General features: G+C 36.2%; 1 protein-coding gene across 2 annotated transcripts in view; it reads left to right on the forward strand.

Moving 5' to 3' along the window:
* The window catches only part of SOS1 (SOS Ras/Rac guanine nucleotide exchange factor 1), a 120,842-nt gene that overhangs the window by 89,807 nt on the left and 12,785 nt on the right, over positions 1 to 18,250 (forward strand). For both annotated transcript variants that reach the window (XM_080683092.1, XM_080683093.1), the window contains exons 13-20: positions 101 to 204; positions 1,626 to 1,848; positions 2,946 to 3,065; positions 9,552 to 9,714; positions 10,223 to 10,340; positions 14,706 to 14,878; positions 15,091 to 15,207; positions 16,995 to 17,259. In XM_080683092.1, the coding sequence (XP_080539218.1) occupies positions 101 to 204; positions 1,626 to 1,848; positions 2,946 to 3,065; positions 9,552 to 9,714; positions 10,223 to 10,340; positions 14,706 to 14,878; positions 15,091 to 15,207; positions 16,995 to 17,259 (1,283 nt within the window). The remainder of the gene's footprint in view (positions 1 to 100; positions 205 to 1,625; positions 1,849 to 2,945; positions 3,066 to 9,551; positions 9,715 to 10,222; positions 10,341 to 14,705; positions 14,879 to 15,090; positions 15,208 to 16,994; positions 17,260 to 18,250) is intronic.

Here is an 18,250-nt window from a genome sequence, read left to right on the forward strand (position 1 = left end):
GGTGAAAGTTACTCTGTTTTCATTTATACCATTCATTGTGATAAACATTTATATCTGAGTTCCCTTGTAATTCAGTTATTCTTCTGTGTTAATGCCATAGAGTATTAAATGTATGTCGGCACTGGGTAGAGCACCACTTCTATGACTTTGAAAGGGATGCACATCTTTTGCAGCGAATGGAGGAATTTATTGGAACAGTAAGAGGTATGGTGTTTTTTAAATTGAATTTATTGGGTTGACATTGGTTAATAAAATTATATAGGTTTCAGGTATACAATTCTGTAATATATCATCTGTATATTGTATTGTTTACTACCCTGAAGTATGGTTTTTTGTGTGCCTAGTTTTATGTGTAATAAAAGTACCTATATAGTGACTATCAATTGATATCATTACTGGTTATTGTTGTTAAGAGGTGCTTGTAGTAGTGCCAGCATAATAATTGGAAAATTTCAAAATTTTCATTAGACCATATTTTTGACCTACAAATTGCTCAATAATCACCCTGTTAACCAATGTATTTTCATTTAGTAAATCAACTTACTGGTTATTTTGAAATTGGATTTTAAAAATGTCTCAATTTATGCTGTCTTTACACTTGCCTGAAAGTACGTGTACCAAAGGACAGTTAGGAACTATGGTGCCATTACGACACCACTGATGGAGGTTACTGAGCCACCATTAGGTGAATAGTGCATACATCAGTGAGGCAGCATAGTGAACTGACAGCCGAGAAGCAAGAGTTCTATTCCTAACACTGCCAATCATCAGATACATGACTTGGAAAAAATTACTTTGATTCTTTTCAAACAGCTAAGAAAAGCACACATTTGGAAAGGGAAACAAGAAACAGAGGCCACCAAAGAATCTTTTGAATATCTGTTTGGTACATTTCAGAAAATGTAACATTGGTATTACAAAATAGTCATTATCATATAAAAGATGGTTCTTGCAGCATCACGTCTCCAGGAAACATTTTCAGGGGCGACTTTGATTCTTTGTACTTAAGTTTCCTCATCAGTAACATGAGGAGCTAGTTTTAATGATCTCCAGAGCTTCTCTTCTAGTTTTAAAGATTATATGATTGTATAAGTATGTCCTGGACAACTTAACTTCCATTTCCATTGTACATGCTAAATGAGAATCAGAAAATAAAGGGTTCAGTAGTAGTACTTTCATGCATAATACAAAACAAAGCCACATTTTAAAAAATTATGCAAAAACGAAGGACTTAGTCTTCTGGCCCTGTTTGGTTTATGAAATGCAATATTGATTAGATTAATGGTGATTGTGTATAATCTATCCTTACAAGTCTCTTTTGTGTAAATAGATCTTTGGAGGATTATAAAATATTTAGAACTGAAGTTCAGAACAACAGAAGTGAAAAATCGCTACAAATAAATTACTTTCTAATATTTAAGAAGGATATGGAAGGATATAAACCATGTGAAGAAAAATGAGATTAGTATAGGGAACAGGGAAATAAAGGGAACTTACATTTTTAAAATTTTGATCATTTAATCTTTTTATAGCAAAGATATATTCAGGTATCACTTGTATGATTTTAAACTATTTTTTAAATATTAAGTAAAATATATTTAAATATTATTTTAAATGTATTTCAGGTAAAGCAATGAAAAAATGGGTTGAATCCATTACTAAAATAATCCAAAGGAAAAAAATTGCAAGAGACAATGGACCAGGTCATAATATTACATTTCAGAGTTCACCTCCCACAGTCGAGTGGCATATAAGCCGACCTGGGCACATAGAAACTTTTGACCTGCTCACCTTACACCCAATAGAAATTGCTCGGCAACTCACTTTACTTGAATCAGATCTATATCGGTATGTAATTTGGCATTCAAGCTGAAAAGTCACTTTAAAGAAGTTAATTTTTTAAATGAAATACTGGTTTCTGCTTTATAGGATTGGAATAAGACATAAATGAGATAGTATATGAAGTGTCTGGTAATAAGGCCTGATGTACAAAAGGCTCCTCCTATTTCACTGCCCCATCCCCCTTGCTTTGTCTGGATTTACGGCTTCTTTCTGTTTGCAGTCACCCCTCATTGGTAAAGCAAAGTTCAAATCCTAGCTTTACTATTTGCTGGCTTGGTATTCTTGGGCAACTTTAACTTTCTTTTGTAACTTTCATCCTACTGCCTATTGGTTCCTTCGAGTAAAATGGAGCTAATAATATTACTTACTCCTGAGGCTGTTGTGAGGTTTAAAATACTCACTATATGTACGATGCTTACTACAAAGTAAGGGCTCAATAGGTTAGCTACTGCCGTTATATTATGAATTTAAATCATGGCCAGTTACAGCCTTTTCAGTTTTTCTACATGTTAATAACTACTATCTCAAAAATGTCTGTTTACAGTTTTAAATGAGGACTATTTAGAATTTCAGGCTATTTTTAACTACTAAATGAAGAAAGGAACTAAATTTATATATCTCCTTCCACCAAAGCTCATTACTAAGTCTCAAAAATCAGTTTTACAATCTATTGTATTTATTTCCCAAGTTGAGTTTCCCTCCTCCTTTAGAGGGGAGAAAAAAAATTTATGAATTGTAGTGATCACTATACCTTCAATGAGCTGATTATTTTAACAGATATATAATTATTTAAAAGAACTATCCCAAACTTGTTAAATAATATTTGTAAGTGCTGGGAAAGGTATTATGAAGAAATCCCAACCTTGCCCAAAGCAAAAAGCTACTATAAAGCAATAATAAAAGTACACAGGTACATGCATAAAAATATTTTTAATATATATAAAAAGATGCATAATTAAAAATTTTGTTATATCTTGTCATAAACATTTCTGTTGGTATAAGTGGAAAGTTTATATGGGAATTTAGTTTTATTTATCTCAATTACTTAATAAAACAATATACTGAGGGAAAAGTATCATAGAATTATGTATCGATGATTTTAGAGCTGTACAGCCATCAGAATTAGTTGGAAGTGTGTGGACAAAAGAAGACAAAGAAATTAATTCTCCTAATCTTCTGAAAATGATCCGGCACACTACTAATCTCACTCTGTGGTTTGAGAAGTAAGTATTACTGACATTCTTAACATTTCATAGCAATCAGATATGTTATAAATTTCATTGGAATTCTATTTCTGAATGTCTCACTTCTTGTTTTGTTCCTCGTTATTTTTGCACTGAGTGAATAGTTTTCTAATGTAGCATTTTAATTTCATTAAAATTGTTTCATTAAAAATTTTTGAGGGTTTTTTTTTAGTGGTTGCTTTAAAGTTTACTATATACATCTTATCAGGATCAGCTTCAGATTTATATTAGCTTAATTTCAGTGATATATAGAAATGTTACTCCTATATAGCTCTATTTCCTTTATCCCCCTTTTTTGTGGTATTATTGTAATACACATTACATATAATTAATGATGCAAATCTAACTATACATTGTTTTAATTATTGCTTTAAACCATTTGCTGTCATTTTCTTAACCCATTATAGCTTTATTCTTACCCATCTGCTTTGTGCAGTTATGGCAATACTAGGGGCCCAGTGCACGAATTCGTGCACCTGGAAAGGAACTGTGGGCCAGGAGGCTGTGGTGGGCCCAGGGGCAGGTCTCGGCCTGTCCTCTGCACCCCCACCTAGCCCCTCCTGCTGTGGCCCTGGTCCCCTGTCTGCTAGCAGCCCCCCTCCCACTGCCACCACTCCCACACATTGATGGCGCTGGCCTTATACCTGCTGGCAGCACGGAGCAATTGGGGCCATCTCCAGCAGTGGGTGTGAGCAGGGCCGGTGTGAGCAGCGGGTGCGAGTGGGGCCTGCACTGGCAGCAGGTGCAAGTGGCGGCTGCTAGCCCCGATGGCCCCTCGGGAGCAGAGGGAGGTGGAAAAGCCCTGAGGGGCGATCAGGGCCGGCAGCCACCACTCACACCCGCTGACGACGCCTAGCGATCAGGGCTGGTGCAAGTGCTGGGTGGGACCGCGGTGCGCAGGAGCAAAGAATTTTCAGTAACCACCAGAGGCTCACTCCAATGACAGCAACCGGCACCTTGCCTTGGTCTGGCGCCCCCACTCACCTGCTGCACCATCCCACCACGGCCAATGCCTGCCATGTTCCGCGCTCTGCCACCTGCTGCCGATGTCCGCCATGTTCCCCGTGCACCCCCTGGTGGTCAGCACACATCATAGCGACCGGTTGTTCAGCTGTTCGGTCTATTTGCATATTAGCCTTTTATTATATAGGATATTACACTTCTCTTTGTTATAGGCCCAACAATACATTGCATACACATTATTTTATACAGTTGCTTTTTAAATCACTTAAGAGAAACCGTGAGAAAAAATAGCATTTATAGTGTCTTATATAATCACATGATTACCTTTACTGGTGCTCTTTCTTTCTGTGGATTCATATTACCATCTGAGGTCATTTGTTTTCAGCCTGAAGAACTCCCTTTAGTATTTTTTGTACAGTGGGTCTGCTAGCAACAAATTCTCTCCCTTTTTTTAAATCTGGGAAAGTATTTTGCCTTCACTTTTAAACAATAGCTCTGTCTTCAAGTTAACTAATTATTTCTCTGCCAGTTCAAATCTACTATTGAGCCCCTGTAGTAAATTTTTTATTTTAATTATTGTAATTTTCAATTCCAGGGTTTCCATTTGGTTCCTTTTATAATTCTGTATCTTTAGTGATATTCTCTATTTGATACACGTTGTCATCATGCCTTCCTTTTTAAATCATGCTTTCCTTTAGTTCTGTAGACATATTCATAATGCCTGCTTTGAAATATTTTTCTGTTAAACCTGACATCTGATCTCCCTCCAGACAGTTACTGTTCCCTGCTTCCCCCCCGCCCCGCCCAGTGAAAAGGTAGTACTTTCCTGTTACTTTGCATGCCTCGTAATTTTTTGTTGGAAGTTGACATTTTAGCTATTCCTATCCCTCAGGGCTTGTTATTATTATTACTGTTTGTTTATTTGTTTAGTGACTAGCTGGGTTATTTTAGTGAAGTCTATTCTCCTAAGACCTTCACCCATGCTAAGATATTAAACTGAGATGTTCCTCTTCTGGGAGGTACAGATTAAGGTATGCCCACAGTCACCCTAAGAAGGCAGTGGCAAAGGTAGGGCTTTCTTTCACTCCTTCCTTGACCACACCCAGCTGTTAAGCTCCAAAAATTTCCTGATGGCATAAATTTTCTACAAACTAATCCAATCATTTTGTGACTCCTTTGAAGGAATGGTTTCTGAAGTCTCTGTTTTGATATTTGTTCTGACCCCAAGAGGACTCCTCCCAGCTCTCTTATTCTCTAGTTCTCTCCTGCAAACTAGTTCAGCCAAAAGTCAAGGCTGTATCTTCATTAGATCTACAAATCTCCCAATTGCTCTTCACCACAACATTCACTGTTCTTGAGAGCACCTTTAGGTTTAAACTTCTCCACACTGTGTTGTAAATGATAAGAGATTAGAGCTATCTGTTTGAGCCTAGACTCTGGAACTGGGGACAATGGCAAATTTCTCTGACATTCTTGCTCTAGAAGCTGAGTGCTTAGTGGTGGTGGTGGTGTGTGTGCGCCCTCTCATGCATGCACACAAATAGTAGCCTGAGGTCCTCTTGGCTTGCTTCTCTTGGCATGGAACCACTGCCTCAGGAAACCAGGGATGGCTATCTTCCCAGTATTTTCAGTATGCCACATTCAAGGTAGAGCCTCTCCACATAGAAGTTATGCAGGAGAAAGGAGTCCCCACTTCTCAGCTGCACTCACTGGAACTTAGCCTCAGCAACCAGCAGCTCAGAGCAGGATGAGTGAAATGCTGAAGTCCTACTACTCCAGGGAAGAAAGCCCTCTAGCTGGGAGCTGGGTGAACAGGCAGCTATGTTCTTGGCTGCAGCAGTCTGCAGTAACCACTACGCCCCACAACCCCCAGAGGTTCTCTGGCAGGAAGAGGGGAGGGGGCAGTCTTTGTTCAAATACCACAAACTCTTGCTCTCTTTTACTGAATTTTTGCAGATTTTCCTGAATAGATATTCATTTACTATTTGCTCATAGGGCCATTTCCAGAGACTTTGAATATTTATGTGTAGGTATGCAAATGTACATGAGTGTGTATCTGTGTGTATATATATATTTATCTATATATCTACAAATATATGTGCACACATAATTTTTCACCAGTTTCACTGGGAAGTGAGTAAGCAGAGCTCCTTACACTGTTATGTCAGAAGTCCAGAATCTCAGTGCAATTTTTGTTGTTGTTAATCTTCATCTGAGGATATTTTCTTCATTGATTTTTAGAGAGAGTGGAAGGGAGGGAGGCAAGGGGAGAGACATATCAATTGGTTGCCTCCCACATGAGACCCGACGGAGGCCAGGGATTGAAGCTGTAATCCAGATACATGCCCTTGACTGAGAATCAAACTCAAGACCCTTTGGTGCACGGGTCGATGCTGTAATCAATGAGCAACACTGGCCAAGGCACCTCAGAGCAATTTTATAGTTGGGGTCAGAGATTGGAGTTTTATGTACTGGCTATATTTGGGGTCAGAGATTGGAGTTTTATGTACTGGCTATATTTTTTTCTGAATAAAAATAATATGACTATTTGACTAATATTTTATAAGGATTATATGAGGTTTCCATAGATCATATTGGAATTACAAGAACAAGAGACCAATGATATAAGGGAATGACTGGGACATGAGCGAAATGTGGATAAAGACCTGAAAGAGATTCCTAAATACAAAAAAGCATTCCAAGTAATCTGAAAGTTAGGACTTCCTTATATTTATGTTATTTTTTCTCAGCCTCTAAAATGTAAGACGTTAGAATTTGCCCTCTATGTGTAGCTTCCTTATTTCTTCATTATTAAGTTAAATAACTACATTTCAGTATACAGAAGCCTTTTTCCATCATAAGTAAAACTTATGTCTGTAAAGAGGAAACATAACTGATCAAACACAGGCACCATTTCATTTCTGTCCTATTGTTTTTAAAGATTCCTGAGAATGTATTTCCTGTTCTTTTTCCTTTTTTTTTTAAATTGTATTAAGAATACTTAGCATGAGATTTACCCTATTAACAGATTTTGTTCATGTACAACACAGCATTGTTATCTATAGGCATAATGTTGTATAGCAGATCTCTAGAATTTATGCATCTTGTGTAACTGAAATTTTATACATATTGATTAGCCACACCCCATATTCCACTCCCCATAGCACTGGGCAACCACAGAAGCCGTTCTGTTCTTGGCTTCTATGAGTTTGATTATTTTAGATAAAACATGCAGTATTTATCCTTCTGTGATTGGCTTATTTCACTTAGCAGCACGTTCTCGGTGTTTATCCATTTTGTTGCATACTGCAGGATTCCCTTCTGACTCCTGTTCTGCTGTGTGTGTAAACCACATTTTCTTTATCCATTCATTCATCCTCAGATGGACATTTAGGTTGTTTCCACATCTTAGCTCTTCTGAATAGCATTGCAGTGAACATAAGAGTGCTAATATATCTTCAAGATCCTGATTTCAATACTTTTGGATAAATTCCTAGAAGTAAGATTGCTGAATCATATGGTAGTTCTATTTTTAATGTTTTGAGGAACCTCCATACTGTTTTTCCTGCCTACACCATTTTGCATTCCTACCATCAGCCGTGTACAAGGGTTCCAATATCTACCTTTTCAATGTGAAAGATTCTTGTTCATTTCCCACAGTGGTTTTTAGCCATAGATGTGCATTAGAATTGGGGTCCCCTATGAATAAATCACTCCAGACTTACCTGGTTTTTACAAAAGCTGCACAGATGGTCTCAGTTTGTATGCCTAGTTAATATCAACTGAAATAGTTAAATGAAAGATGTAAATACATTATACTTATAACATTTTTAAATGTCTAACTAACTAGTTACCCAGAATCTATAATAATAAATGCGTAATATGCTAATTAGACCAGATACCCGAATGACCATCCAGACGTCCTTCTGGACGACCTTCTGGATGAAGCTGGGGCTGCGAGGACCGAGCCCCTTGCACGAATTTTGTGCATTGGGCCTTTAGTATGATATATTTGTAGAGATCTAACTAATGTTTTTTAAATATATATATATATACATTTTTTATTGCTTTCAGAGAGGAAAGGAGAGGGAGAGATATAAACATCAGTGGTGAGAGAGAAATATTGATCAGCTGCCAATCCCCTACTGGGGATTGATCCCACAACCTGGACATCGAGCCCACAACCTGGGCATCTACTCCACCGGAAACTGAACCATGACCTCCTCCTTATAGGTCGATGCTCAACCACTGAGAAACACTGGCTGGGCTAGCTAATGCTTTAAACACATACATATGTTAAGTTTAATTTGATAATAAGGCAAATTGTGGTAGTTTTGCAATTTGTTTTTCTTAGTGTCAGACCAGCCTCATCAGAGTATGATGTAATCTGCAATTTTACATTTTAAAAAATGTTTAATATTGATTTATATTTATTTTTCCCATTTATGTGTTCTATTTTTTCTTGGATCATAAGGTATTTAATACTACATTATTGAAAACCAAGTTTAAAATGTCTTTTTCTTTACTGATAAATAATTAGTAAGTAAATTCTCTCAAATATTAGAAATGGAGAGTAAATGTTCACTGAGGAATTTTTTTTTTTAGTATAGTACACTTCCTTTTAGATATTTACCAGAATATATATATATACTTTCCAAGGATTTTTGATATTTAAGTGCTTTTATTTTCATTGACTTTTTCCCCATGTAATTTTTAAAATTTTACTTTTTTTGTTGTTGTTAATCCTCATCTGAATATATTTTCCTTTTTTTTTTTTTTTTTTTTTTTTAGAGAGAGTGGAAGGGAGGAGGAGAGATGGAGAGAGAGACATTGATGTGAAAGACACACATCAATTGGTTGCCTCCCGCGAGTGCTCCGACCCCGGTGGGGAGCAAGCCTGCAACTGAAGTACGTGCCTTTGATAGGAATAGAGCCTACATCCCTGGGCCAACTCTCTAACTACTGAACCAAACAAGCAAGGGCAAAAAATTCTATTCTTGATTGTGGTAAAATACTTCCACTGACTTTTTACCTTATAGTGCTTATGTAAAGAGCTGTTCCTAGAAATGTAGCTAAATATTTCTGTATATCAAAGGAAGAAATTAATCACTAAAATCTTGCAATTAGATGAAGAATAGGGGGCACAGAATTCTTGCACTCTATAATAAATTCCCCTAGCACACACCCACATCCCCTAAACCGGCATGTGACTCATCAGTTAATTCTAATGCTGAGAGAGGATGCACCAAATACGCAGGAAAATGATTGACTGGTTGATGGTATCGGTCTGGAAGAGAGTAAAGAGCAGCATGCCTGCCTATCAAGGCACTGCTTTATCTGCCAGTCTCCTACTATTCAACTATCATTCTGAATATATAATCTCTACAGTTACACTGATAGCCTCTCCATACTCTACATTATATTGTTTACTAAATTCTTTAACCCATATCTTTGTTGGGAAAACTCCACATTTTTTAATTAATTTCTGTCTTTGATTCCCAGATGTATTGTAGAAACTGAAAACTTAGAAGAAAGAGTAGCTGTGGTGAGTCGAATAATTGAGATTCTGCAAGTCTTTCAAGAGCTGAACAACTTCAATGGTGTCCTTGAGGTTGTCAGTGCTATGAACTCATCACCTGTTTACAGGCTAGACCACACATTTGAGGTAGGTTTGCATAGATGTTTTATTTTAATGAACTACTACATTTCCTGTTCTACGAATCAGGATTTTAACAATTATGATCTTTCATTTTTTAAGTACCTCACCTGTCTTTCGGTAACAGTTTAAAAGATGGAATTATCTAAATTTTTAATTGACTTGGTTATTCTTTTTAAGTTAGGCATTCTCATTAAAATGAATTCACAGTTAGAAGAAAATGCTTTCAGCACTTAATTTGTAATGTAATGTACAATTATGCTCACATAATTGTGTGAGGAATGGTGAGAGAAATCAGACTTCACACACACACACACACACACACACACACACACACACCCCTTTAAGTTTGCACAAGGGCCAATGAAGATAGTCTCTTTGATCCAGTATTATTGCTCTTTAAATCAAACTGTTACAGTTGTGTTTGGGCTTTACTCTTAGCCTGAAATTTTTTTGGAAAAACCTTTGATTCCTTTTGTAAACTTATGCTCCCTAAATATGTATTTTTTTATTGTAGCAAATACCAAGTCGCCAAAAGAAAATTTTAGAAGAAGCTCATGAATTAAGTGAAGATCATTATAAGAAATATTTGGCAAAACTCAGGTCTATTAATCCACCATGTGTGCCTTTCTTTGGTGAGCATTTCTTCTTGAATTTTTATTGCATTTCTGGGTAAAACAAGACACTTATTTCATTAAATGACTGAGTTTACATGTGTAAATATATCAGCAGAAAATACTTATTTAACAAATACAGTGCGTCCCAAAAAATGTATACACACTTTAATAGCTGATAGCTCAATTTTGAAAAAGAAACATATTTTAATAAACACTGCCTTTATAATTATTCAAAGTGTGTATATACATTTTTTTGGGACACCCTATATTTAGCACCTGAATCACCTTAGAATCGTTCTCTATTAGAACTTTTTAAGATCAAGCCTGATCTATACATTCCCCTTTTATTTCCCTTTTGGACAGCCATTTGATATAATGCTCTCTTTTTTACACTGCTTTCTTTTCTCTGCCTGTATATGTGTTCTGGTGATTCTCCCTCTGAATACTTACAAAAATTATGATCTTTATTATATGTCTGGTGTTTAGTCTTTTTAGCATGTGGTATATTTTCTCCTAGCCATTTCCTCATCTATATCTGTATATTTTATATATCTCCAAAAAGATAAAATCTTAAACTTAATTATTCTTTCTGATTTTGTTTTTTTATGTCATATATTATTTTTTTATCATTATTGTTTTCCTGAGTACTTTGCCCTCCTGAATTGTTGATAAAACTATTGAGTTCATTTATTTTCCCTTTCTGGTAAAATATTAAAATATATGCATGTGTGTTGACTATAGTGCCAGTTCATTCAAGGGAGCCTGGGGAAAGACTTGGGTAGGTCTGTTGTTCATTTCATTCAATCTGTCAACAAATATTTTTTGATTACTTACTAAGTGTCCGGCACTGTGTCAGGTGCTTAGAAAAAGTGAAAAATGCATAGTACTTACTGGGCTCAGAGTCATGCTACTCATCATACCCTACAGCCTCTGGTACACAGACGTGAAAAGAAACCTCAGGTCCTGTTCACTGGACTCATGATTTGGCCCCTGCTATCCCAGTACCTGATTGGTGGGCATTTATTCACAAAAACTGAACTCTCCAAAGTACTCTCTTTCAGATTAAATAACTATTCTTCATAACATGTCCTGTGAAGACAGGACATTTCAGACGTGTAGTTAGAGTATAACTCATTGTGTATGATTTAGTGAGTGAATACAGACATGTGTAGGTAGTTGAAAGACACAGACAGCCTACCTGCCAACCTTTCTACCGATTTCTGCTTGTCTTCCTGATTGTTGAGCCTCTGCTCTTTTAAGGCAGTTTATCTGAACTATCCCTGTTCAATTCTGCTGTATTAGGAAGAGGTTTGCTATACCAAAACTGAATGTTATCAGCCCCTGAAGTTAGCCAGGCCACTTTTAATGGTTCTGACCCAGTAGGTAGTGCCATATGTTATTGCTGCTTCTTCATTCCGTCTAGTCTTAATTCTATCTCACTTATACTCCTTCCAGATTCTTATCCTTAATTCTGTATACTGTTTTTCCTCCTGTATGGGAGGGTCAACGGTAGTATCTAAGACTCTTACTTCCTCTTCCTCTTACCAGAATTTTTATTCATGTCTTTTGCTGGCACTACACCATTTAAAGAATAAAAGTAAAATAAATAAATAATAAAGAATAAAAGGCTATTTCTCCTTCCAAGGCTATGGCATACTATGGTCTATATCCCAGTTTTTCTCCATACACTAAAATGTTTTACTCTTGGTAGAAAATATATATGCTAACATTTATTCTAAGGTAAAAGGATGTTGATTCCTCCCTCAACCAAATCTCGCCTCTCTGCACCATCATTCAAGCCTGTAGCACTGGCTTTGCTCTTTCCTTTTATACAGCTCTAATTCTGTGTCCTCTGTCTGTTTTTTGTCTGCTTGCTTCATCTCCACTCTTGCTTTTCTACCATTTTAGAAATGACTCAATATCTCTTGCATCCTTTCATGCATTCAGAAACATTTGTTGGATGCTTCCATGTGATGTGCCAGGCCCTGGGCTGGGTGTTAGACTAGAGAGGCAAATAAAAATAGCCTTACTCTCGATAAGCCCCCTTGAAAGAGCAGAAAAATAAATTGCAGTACCATGTAATAGATATAATACTGAATTGTAGAGATGTATAAATCAAAGTGTGAACAAAGTGTTATGGGAACCTAGAACTTTGAGCAACTATTATTTCCTGTAAGGCTGGGAAACTCATGAGCAAAAAGGTGAAACCTTACCCTTCTTCATTATTTATGTCATAATGCTCTGTTTTTCTCTCCCTAAAACAACTGTATCCACAGGGTATATAAAATGTTCTATTGAAAAAATTAAGCTTTAACAGTATATTTGTTCTATATTTTTATTCGAAAATTATGTTTATATATATTGCGAATGCATGCTTAAACATTTTTACTGATGTAGTAAACAATCAACAAAGTTTGGACACCACCTCTTTTGATCATCTGTTCTCCTTTAACTGGCCATTGATTTGTTATAAAATAATTTTCAAATTTAATCCTGAGCTTTATCAAAATGCCACTTATAAGCATTTTCGCAACTTCATTCAAATATACTTTTGACACAACATCTCATAACTTATTATCTTCCATGTTTCCAGTGCCAGTCATTATTACACCACCACCCATTCAGTCATTCAACCACAAAACTGGATACTTTCTGAAATCAAACATGCATTGATGTCTATAATGTTGCATTATTGCTGACTATTTACTATTGATTTCGAGTCATCTAATCTTTTCAAGAATGTGGTCAAAAATTCCAGTATTGAAAAGTATGCTTCTACCACAAAAGCATTTGATCAGAACAGAAGTGCCTGTTATTTTGTTTGTTTTCCTCATCCAGTGCAAAGCCTGAAGTGATAGAGAAGGAATTAGAATTCCTAATCCCTTGCCTATGTCTGCTCTCATATACTGCCACTCCTTCTCCTCCCCACACATCAGATCCCTGTGGTCTCTATCCATACAAACAATATGCCATCTCTGAGTATACCTTCCAAACTTCATCACAAACCAGTGCCGTTGTACACATTGCTGCTTTGCTTAAAATGCCCTTCCATCTTATTCTACTTACTAAATTTCTATTCATGTTTTGAAATTTATTTTAAGCCTCACCTCATCTGTGATGCTTTTTCTACTTCTACCAGCTCAAGGCAGAGTTAGGTACACCTCCTTTCTGCTGTCATAGCATCTAACGTATTACTATTGATATAGCACTTATCAGATTGTACTGTAGGAGCCCACATTCAAAACTCTGAATTCCTTGAGGTCATGGACTGTGTGTCTTGTTCATCTTTGGATCTGCAGTATCTAATGCAGTGCTTGGCACATAGCAGAGACTTAGTACATGTGTACTGAGTGAATGAATTCAGATATTCACACTCTCTTCTCCTCCCCACCCCCCACCAAAGCATCACAGTCAGTACTTTAGAGGAAAGACAGAGCATAAGAGAATAGGTCAATAGCAGCAATAGCTTCAGCAATAAGAACCATAGCTAATTAAGCATTTACTTTGGTTAGGCCCTATTCTAAGCCTTATATATGCATTTGTTTCTCACAATAACCCTGTTATCCTCATTTTATAGATTATAAAAAAAAACACAAGGCACAGAGAAGCTAATTAACTTGCACAGGATCACAGTAGAAAGCAGCAGAGTTGGCTCCAGAACCTTTATGCTAGAACCAGAGAGGAACTAAAGTGCTCATGGCAACAGAGCTGTGTGTAGAACTACAGTGCCTGTTACTTGGTTCATTCTCCTTATCCAGTTCACAGCCTGTATTGATGAGGAGACAGGAGCTCAATTATTAGGTTGTCACTAATTCTAGAAATACTGAAGACCAGAATGTACATAAATTATATGCATTCCTGTGCTTGATAGACTTGCAGATCCTTCCACATGTCCATGAGTGAACCTATCCAAATAATACTCCCTCTGAATTACAAATCCTAACAACCTCTGGTGAGGCCTTAAGAGCTGAGTAAGCAAAAAATATGATTCTCTGAACTTAACATTTCCCCCTTTTTCCGTGTTATTAGTGATGGGTTATTCTTAAAGTTCCTTTTATAAAACCATGACATATCAAATAATATATGGTTTGGCAGGTATGGAAAATTGGTTATTCCTACTGAAAAATGTATTAATTTTCTTAAACTTGGTCTCTTTTTTCCTTGGGTATTTATAAAACTTCATTTTGTCACAGAAGAATTTGATACTCATCAAAATCTTCTCTTGATATTTACTTAGCTTGTTTTTCATAGAATGGAAATCTGTGCCTGATTCTTTGATCTTGGTGATTGAGGTGGTACAGTGTAAAATCACAGCACTTACTAAGAAAGAAAGAAAACTAGTGTTCTTCTTTATCCTTAAAGTAATCTCATTATATCTTTTAGGAATTTATCTAACTAATATCTTGAAAACAGAAGAAGGCAATCCTGAGGTCCTAAAAAGGCATGGAAAAGAGCTTATAAACTTCAGCAAAAGGAGGAAAGTAGCAGAAATAACAGGAGAGATCCAGCAGTACCAAAATCAGCCTTATTGTTTACGAGTAGAGTCAGATATCAAAGTAAGTTGGATTATTTGAGGATACATTTTTCTGATTCAGTTTATAAACTGCCTGATGAAAGGGAGGTTTATTTTATAGAGGTGAAAAAGAAAAAGAAAACTTAAATAATTAAAATATTCTTATGTTAAATGTTTTCTTAAATTATTTTCATGAATTTGAAACTCAATTTAAAATATTTAATGTTAATAATTGTTTCTTTGCATTTATTTTAGAGGTTCTTTGAAAACTTGAATCCAATGGGAAATAGTATGGAAAAAGAATTTACAGATTATCTTTTCAACAAATCCCTAGAAATAGAACCACGAAACCCTAAGCCTCTCCCAAGATTTGTAAGCATTCATATTTATATTTCTTTTACATTTATATATTTTTTCAGTTGTCATCTCTATTTGGTGATGCCATCACTACCATATATGTTATACAGATTAATTTTCTATAAAGGAGTTCAGGATGAAGTGCTTATGTGATGGATAAAAGTAATGAATAAGTGCCTAATAAATATGCTCAGGAATATCCCACTTAGTTCAAAATAAATGAGAATTAGTATTAACCAGAAGAAATCCTGATATGATAGATGAAATTAGGCAAATATGAAAGTTTTTATTTTTTTAAATAAAAAATTATTCAAGATTAAAAAAAACTTTTTTAAAGAATAGTTTATTGATTTTTAGAGAGAAAGGAAGGGGAGAAGTAGAGAGAAACATGGATGTGAGAGTGAAACATAGTTTGGCTGCCTCCTGCACGCCAGGCATGCGCTCCAACCGGGAATCAAACTGGCAACCCCTTGGTGCACAATCCCTCAGTGCCCAACCAACTTAGCCACACTGGCTAGGGCTCAAGATTTATTTTAAGAGCAGGAAAATTGAATAATTTATATTAATTCACTTATAATAAGTAAATGTACTTATGACTTTTAAAAATAATAATAACTTATGAGGTGTGGCTAAAGATAATTTTGTGGGGAAAATAAAGTTTCCATTGTTTTTTATTACTTGTCAGTGCCTGGCCAAATTTATGTACAGTATCACCACCTCATTGACTGAATGTAATTTCTCTTACATTCAGAGAGTCAAGAATCATGAAGTAAACATAAATGGCTTCTAAGTAACTAAGATAAATCTCAAAATGTCTGTGAATTAAAATTTATGTAGTTACCTCACATGAATATATCTCAAGGCCTAACACAGTTTTTTTAAAAGGTGGATTAACCACAGCAAATTGGAAATAGTTATGTAGTCTGCTCCAATTAGGCACTCTGATATCACTGAGAAATGATCACTCTGTATGAAAGCTCCATAAAACTAACATAAATACAAATGAAAACTCAGGCAGTTTAATGCATTTGAAAATAGTTCAAGTGCTCCTGATGGCATCACTGCATTACAGCATAGACATCATCTATATATATAAAAGCCTAAGAGACCGGCCGACCAGTAGCTATGATGCGCACTGACCACCAGGGGGCAGGTGCTCAACGCAGGAGCAGAAATCACAGGCATGGAAACATGGAACAGACTGGAGAGGGGAGGGTGGGAACAGATTAACGAAAGATCTTATATACATACTAGAGACCTGGTACACGGATTCATGCACCAGTGGCGGTCCATTGGTCTGACCTGTGCCCTCTTGCAATCTGGGACCCCTCAGGTATGTTGGAGAGCCGGTTTTGGCCTGATCCCTGAAGGCCAAGCGAGGGACCCCACCGGTGCACAAATCCATGCACCAGGCCTCTAGTAGTTCATAATAATGATCCTGGTTTTTCCAGGAAGGTTAAACCAGTTCAACATAGTCTGTTCAAAAAGTGAGAGAAATATACAGCATATCTTAGAAAGATTTTCATCCAAAAATAACAAATACTCTGGTATTTATAGGACTAAGACTCAATTATTTAAAGAAGTTAATTCCCTAATAATTTAGATAGCCAAAGCTTTATGGAAATGGGATATTAATGCTTTAGTTTGAACAGTTTAATTTGAATCATTGTATAAATTCTTTATTGATGGTATATGGTTTTCCTACATATTAGTTGAATTTTACCAGACATATATAGAAAAAGCTAACTTTCTGTTACGATGTTGTAAATATTATGGGTTTTGTTTGTTTTTTACGTCTACAGCCAAAAAAATATAACTATCCCCTAAAATCTCCTGGTGTTCGTCCATCAAACCCAAGGCCTGGTACCATGAGACATCCCACACCTCTGCAGCAGGAGCCCAGGAAAATTAGTTATAGTAGGATCCCTGAAAGTGAAACAGAAAGTACAGCGTCTGCACCAAATTCTCCAAGAACACCGTTAACACCTCCTCCTGCTTCTGGTGCCTCTAGTACCACAGATGTTTGCAGCGTATTTGATTCTGATCATTCAAGCCCTTTTCACTCAAGTAGGTGCTAAAACTTTAAGTGCTTTAAAGTAATTGTTAGTATTATATGTGCTAGAGGTAAAAAAGGATCTGTATAATTTTTTGTAAATTTGTAGACAAATCGAACACCATTTCAAAAGATACTATAAAAATAGAAAACAAATTCTAAACTCCAGCAACCTATAATTTTTAAAAAATTGGTTGGAACAGTCCTCCTTAAATTTATTATATTTTACCGAAATACCTGGTGATGAAATTGCTAATTTCACCTTCATTTGAGCACTTGTTTTCTGTTGGTGAACTTAAAATGCATATGTCCTATCCTGAGGAAACAAAACTAACTCTTAAAACTTGCAAGGATTGTTAGTCCTGGACTACTTTTTTTTTTTTTTGGCAATTTCAACTTTTTATTAAAATATCCCCATCTGCATCACAAATTTTTTCTTTTTTTTTAAAATTGTGTAAAGTTTTACATTTGTCTTCTTTTTTCCCAATTGACCCCTCCCCCTCAGCCATTCCCACCCCAGGCAAGCCCCCACTGCCTAGTCCCGGGCTTTAAATGCTGTCTCCGAAATTACTATATTTGAATACTACTCAGTGATCATTCCCTTCCCACCAGACTCTGAAGTTTTTAATGTCACAGTGTATCAAATTCAAGCTCCTCCTCAACCTTTCTCAGTCTATACCATCCAACAGATCGCACATAGTGCCTGCTAGTACACTGCATATGCTTTCAAGCCCAGTCACACAGATCTCACAGGCTGCATGCTATTCCTCATCCCTTTCTTATTTTAGATCAGTACTATCTTTATCACAAAGAAAGAAATTGAGAAAACCCTCAGGCTAAGATTACAAAGCCTAATTCCTGGAGCAACAGTTTCTCCACTTGTCTGGCTATTTAAGTTAATACAGTTTAATATTAAAACTTAATGTGAGCCACATGTGTAACTTCGAATGTTCTAAATTCACATTTAAAAAAGCAAAAAGAATTAGGTGATTAATTTTAATATAT

The sequence above is a fragment of the Plecotus auritus genome, assembly GCF_963455305.1.
Source record: "Plecotus auritus genome assembly, chromosome: 8".
Classification (NCBI taxonomy): domain Eukaryota; kingdom Metazoa; phylum Chordata; class Mammalia; order Chiroptera; family Vespertilionidae; genus Plecotus; species Plecotus auritus.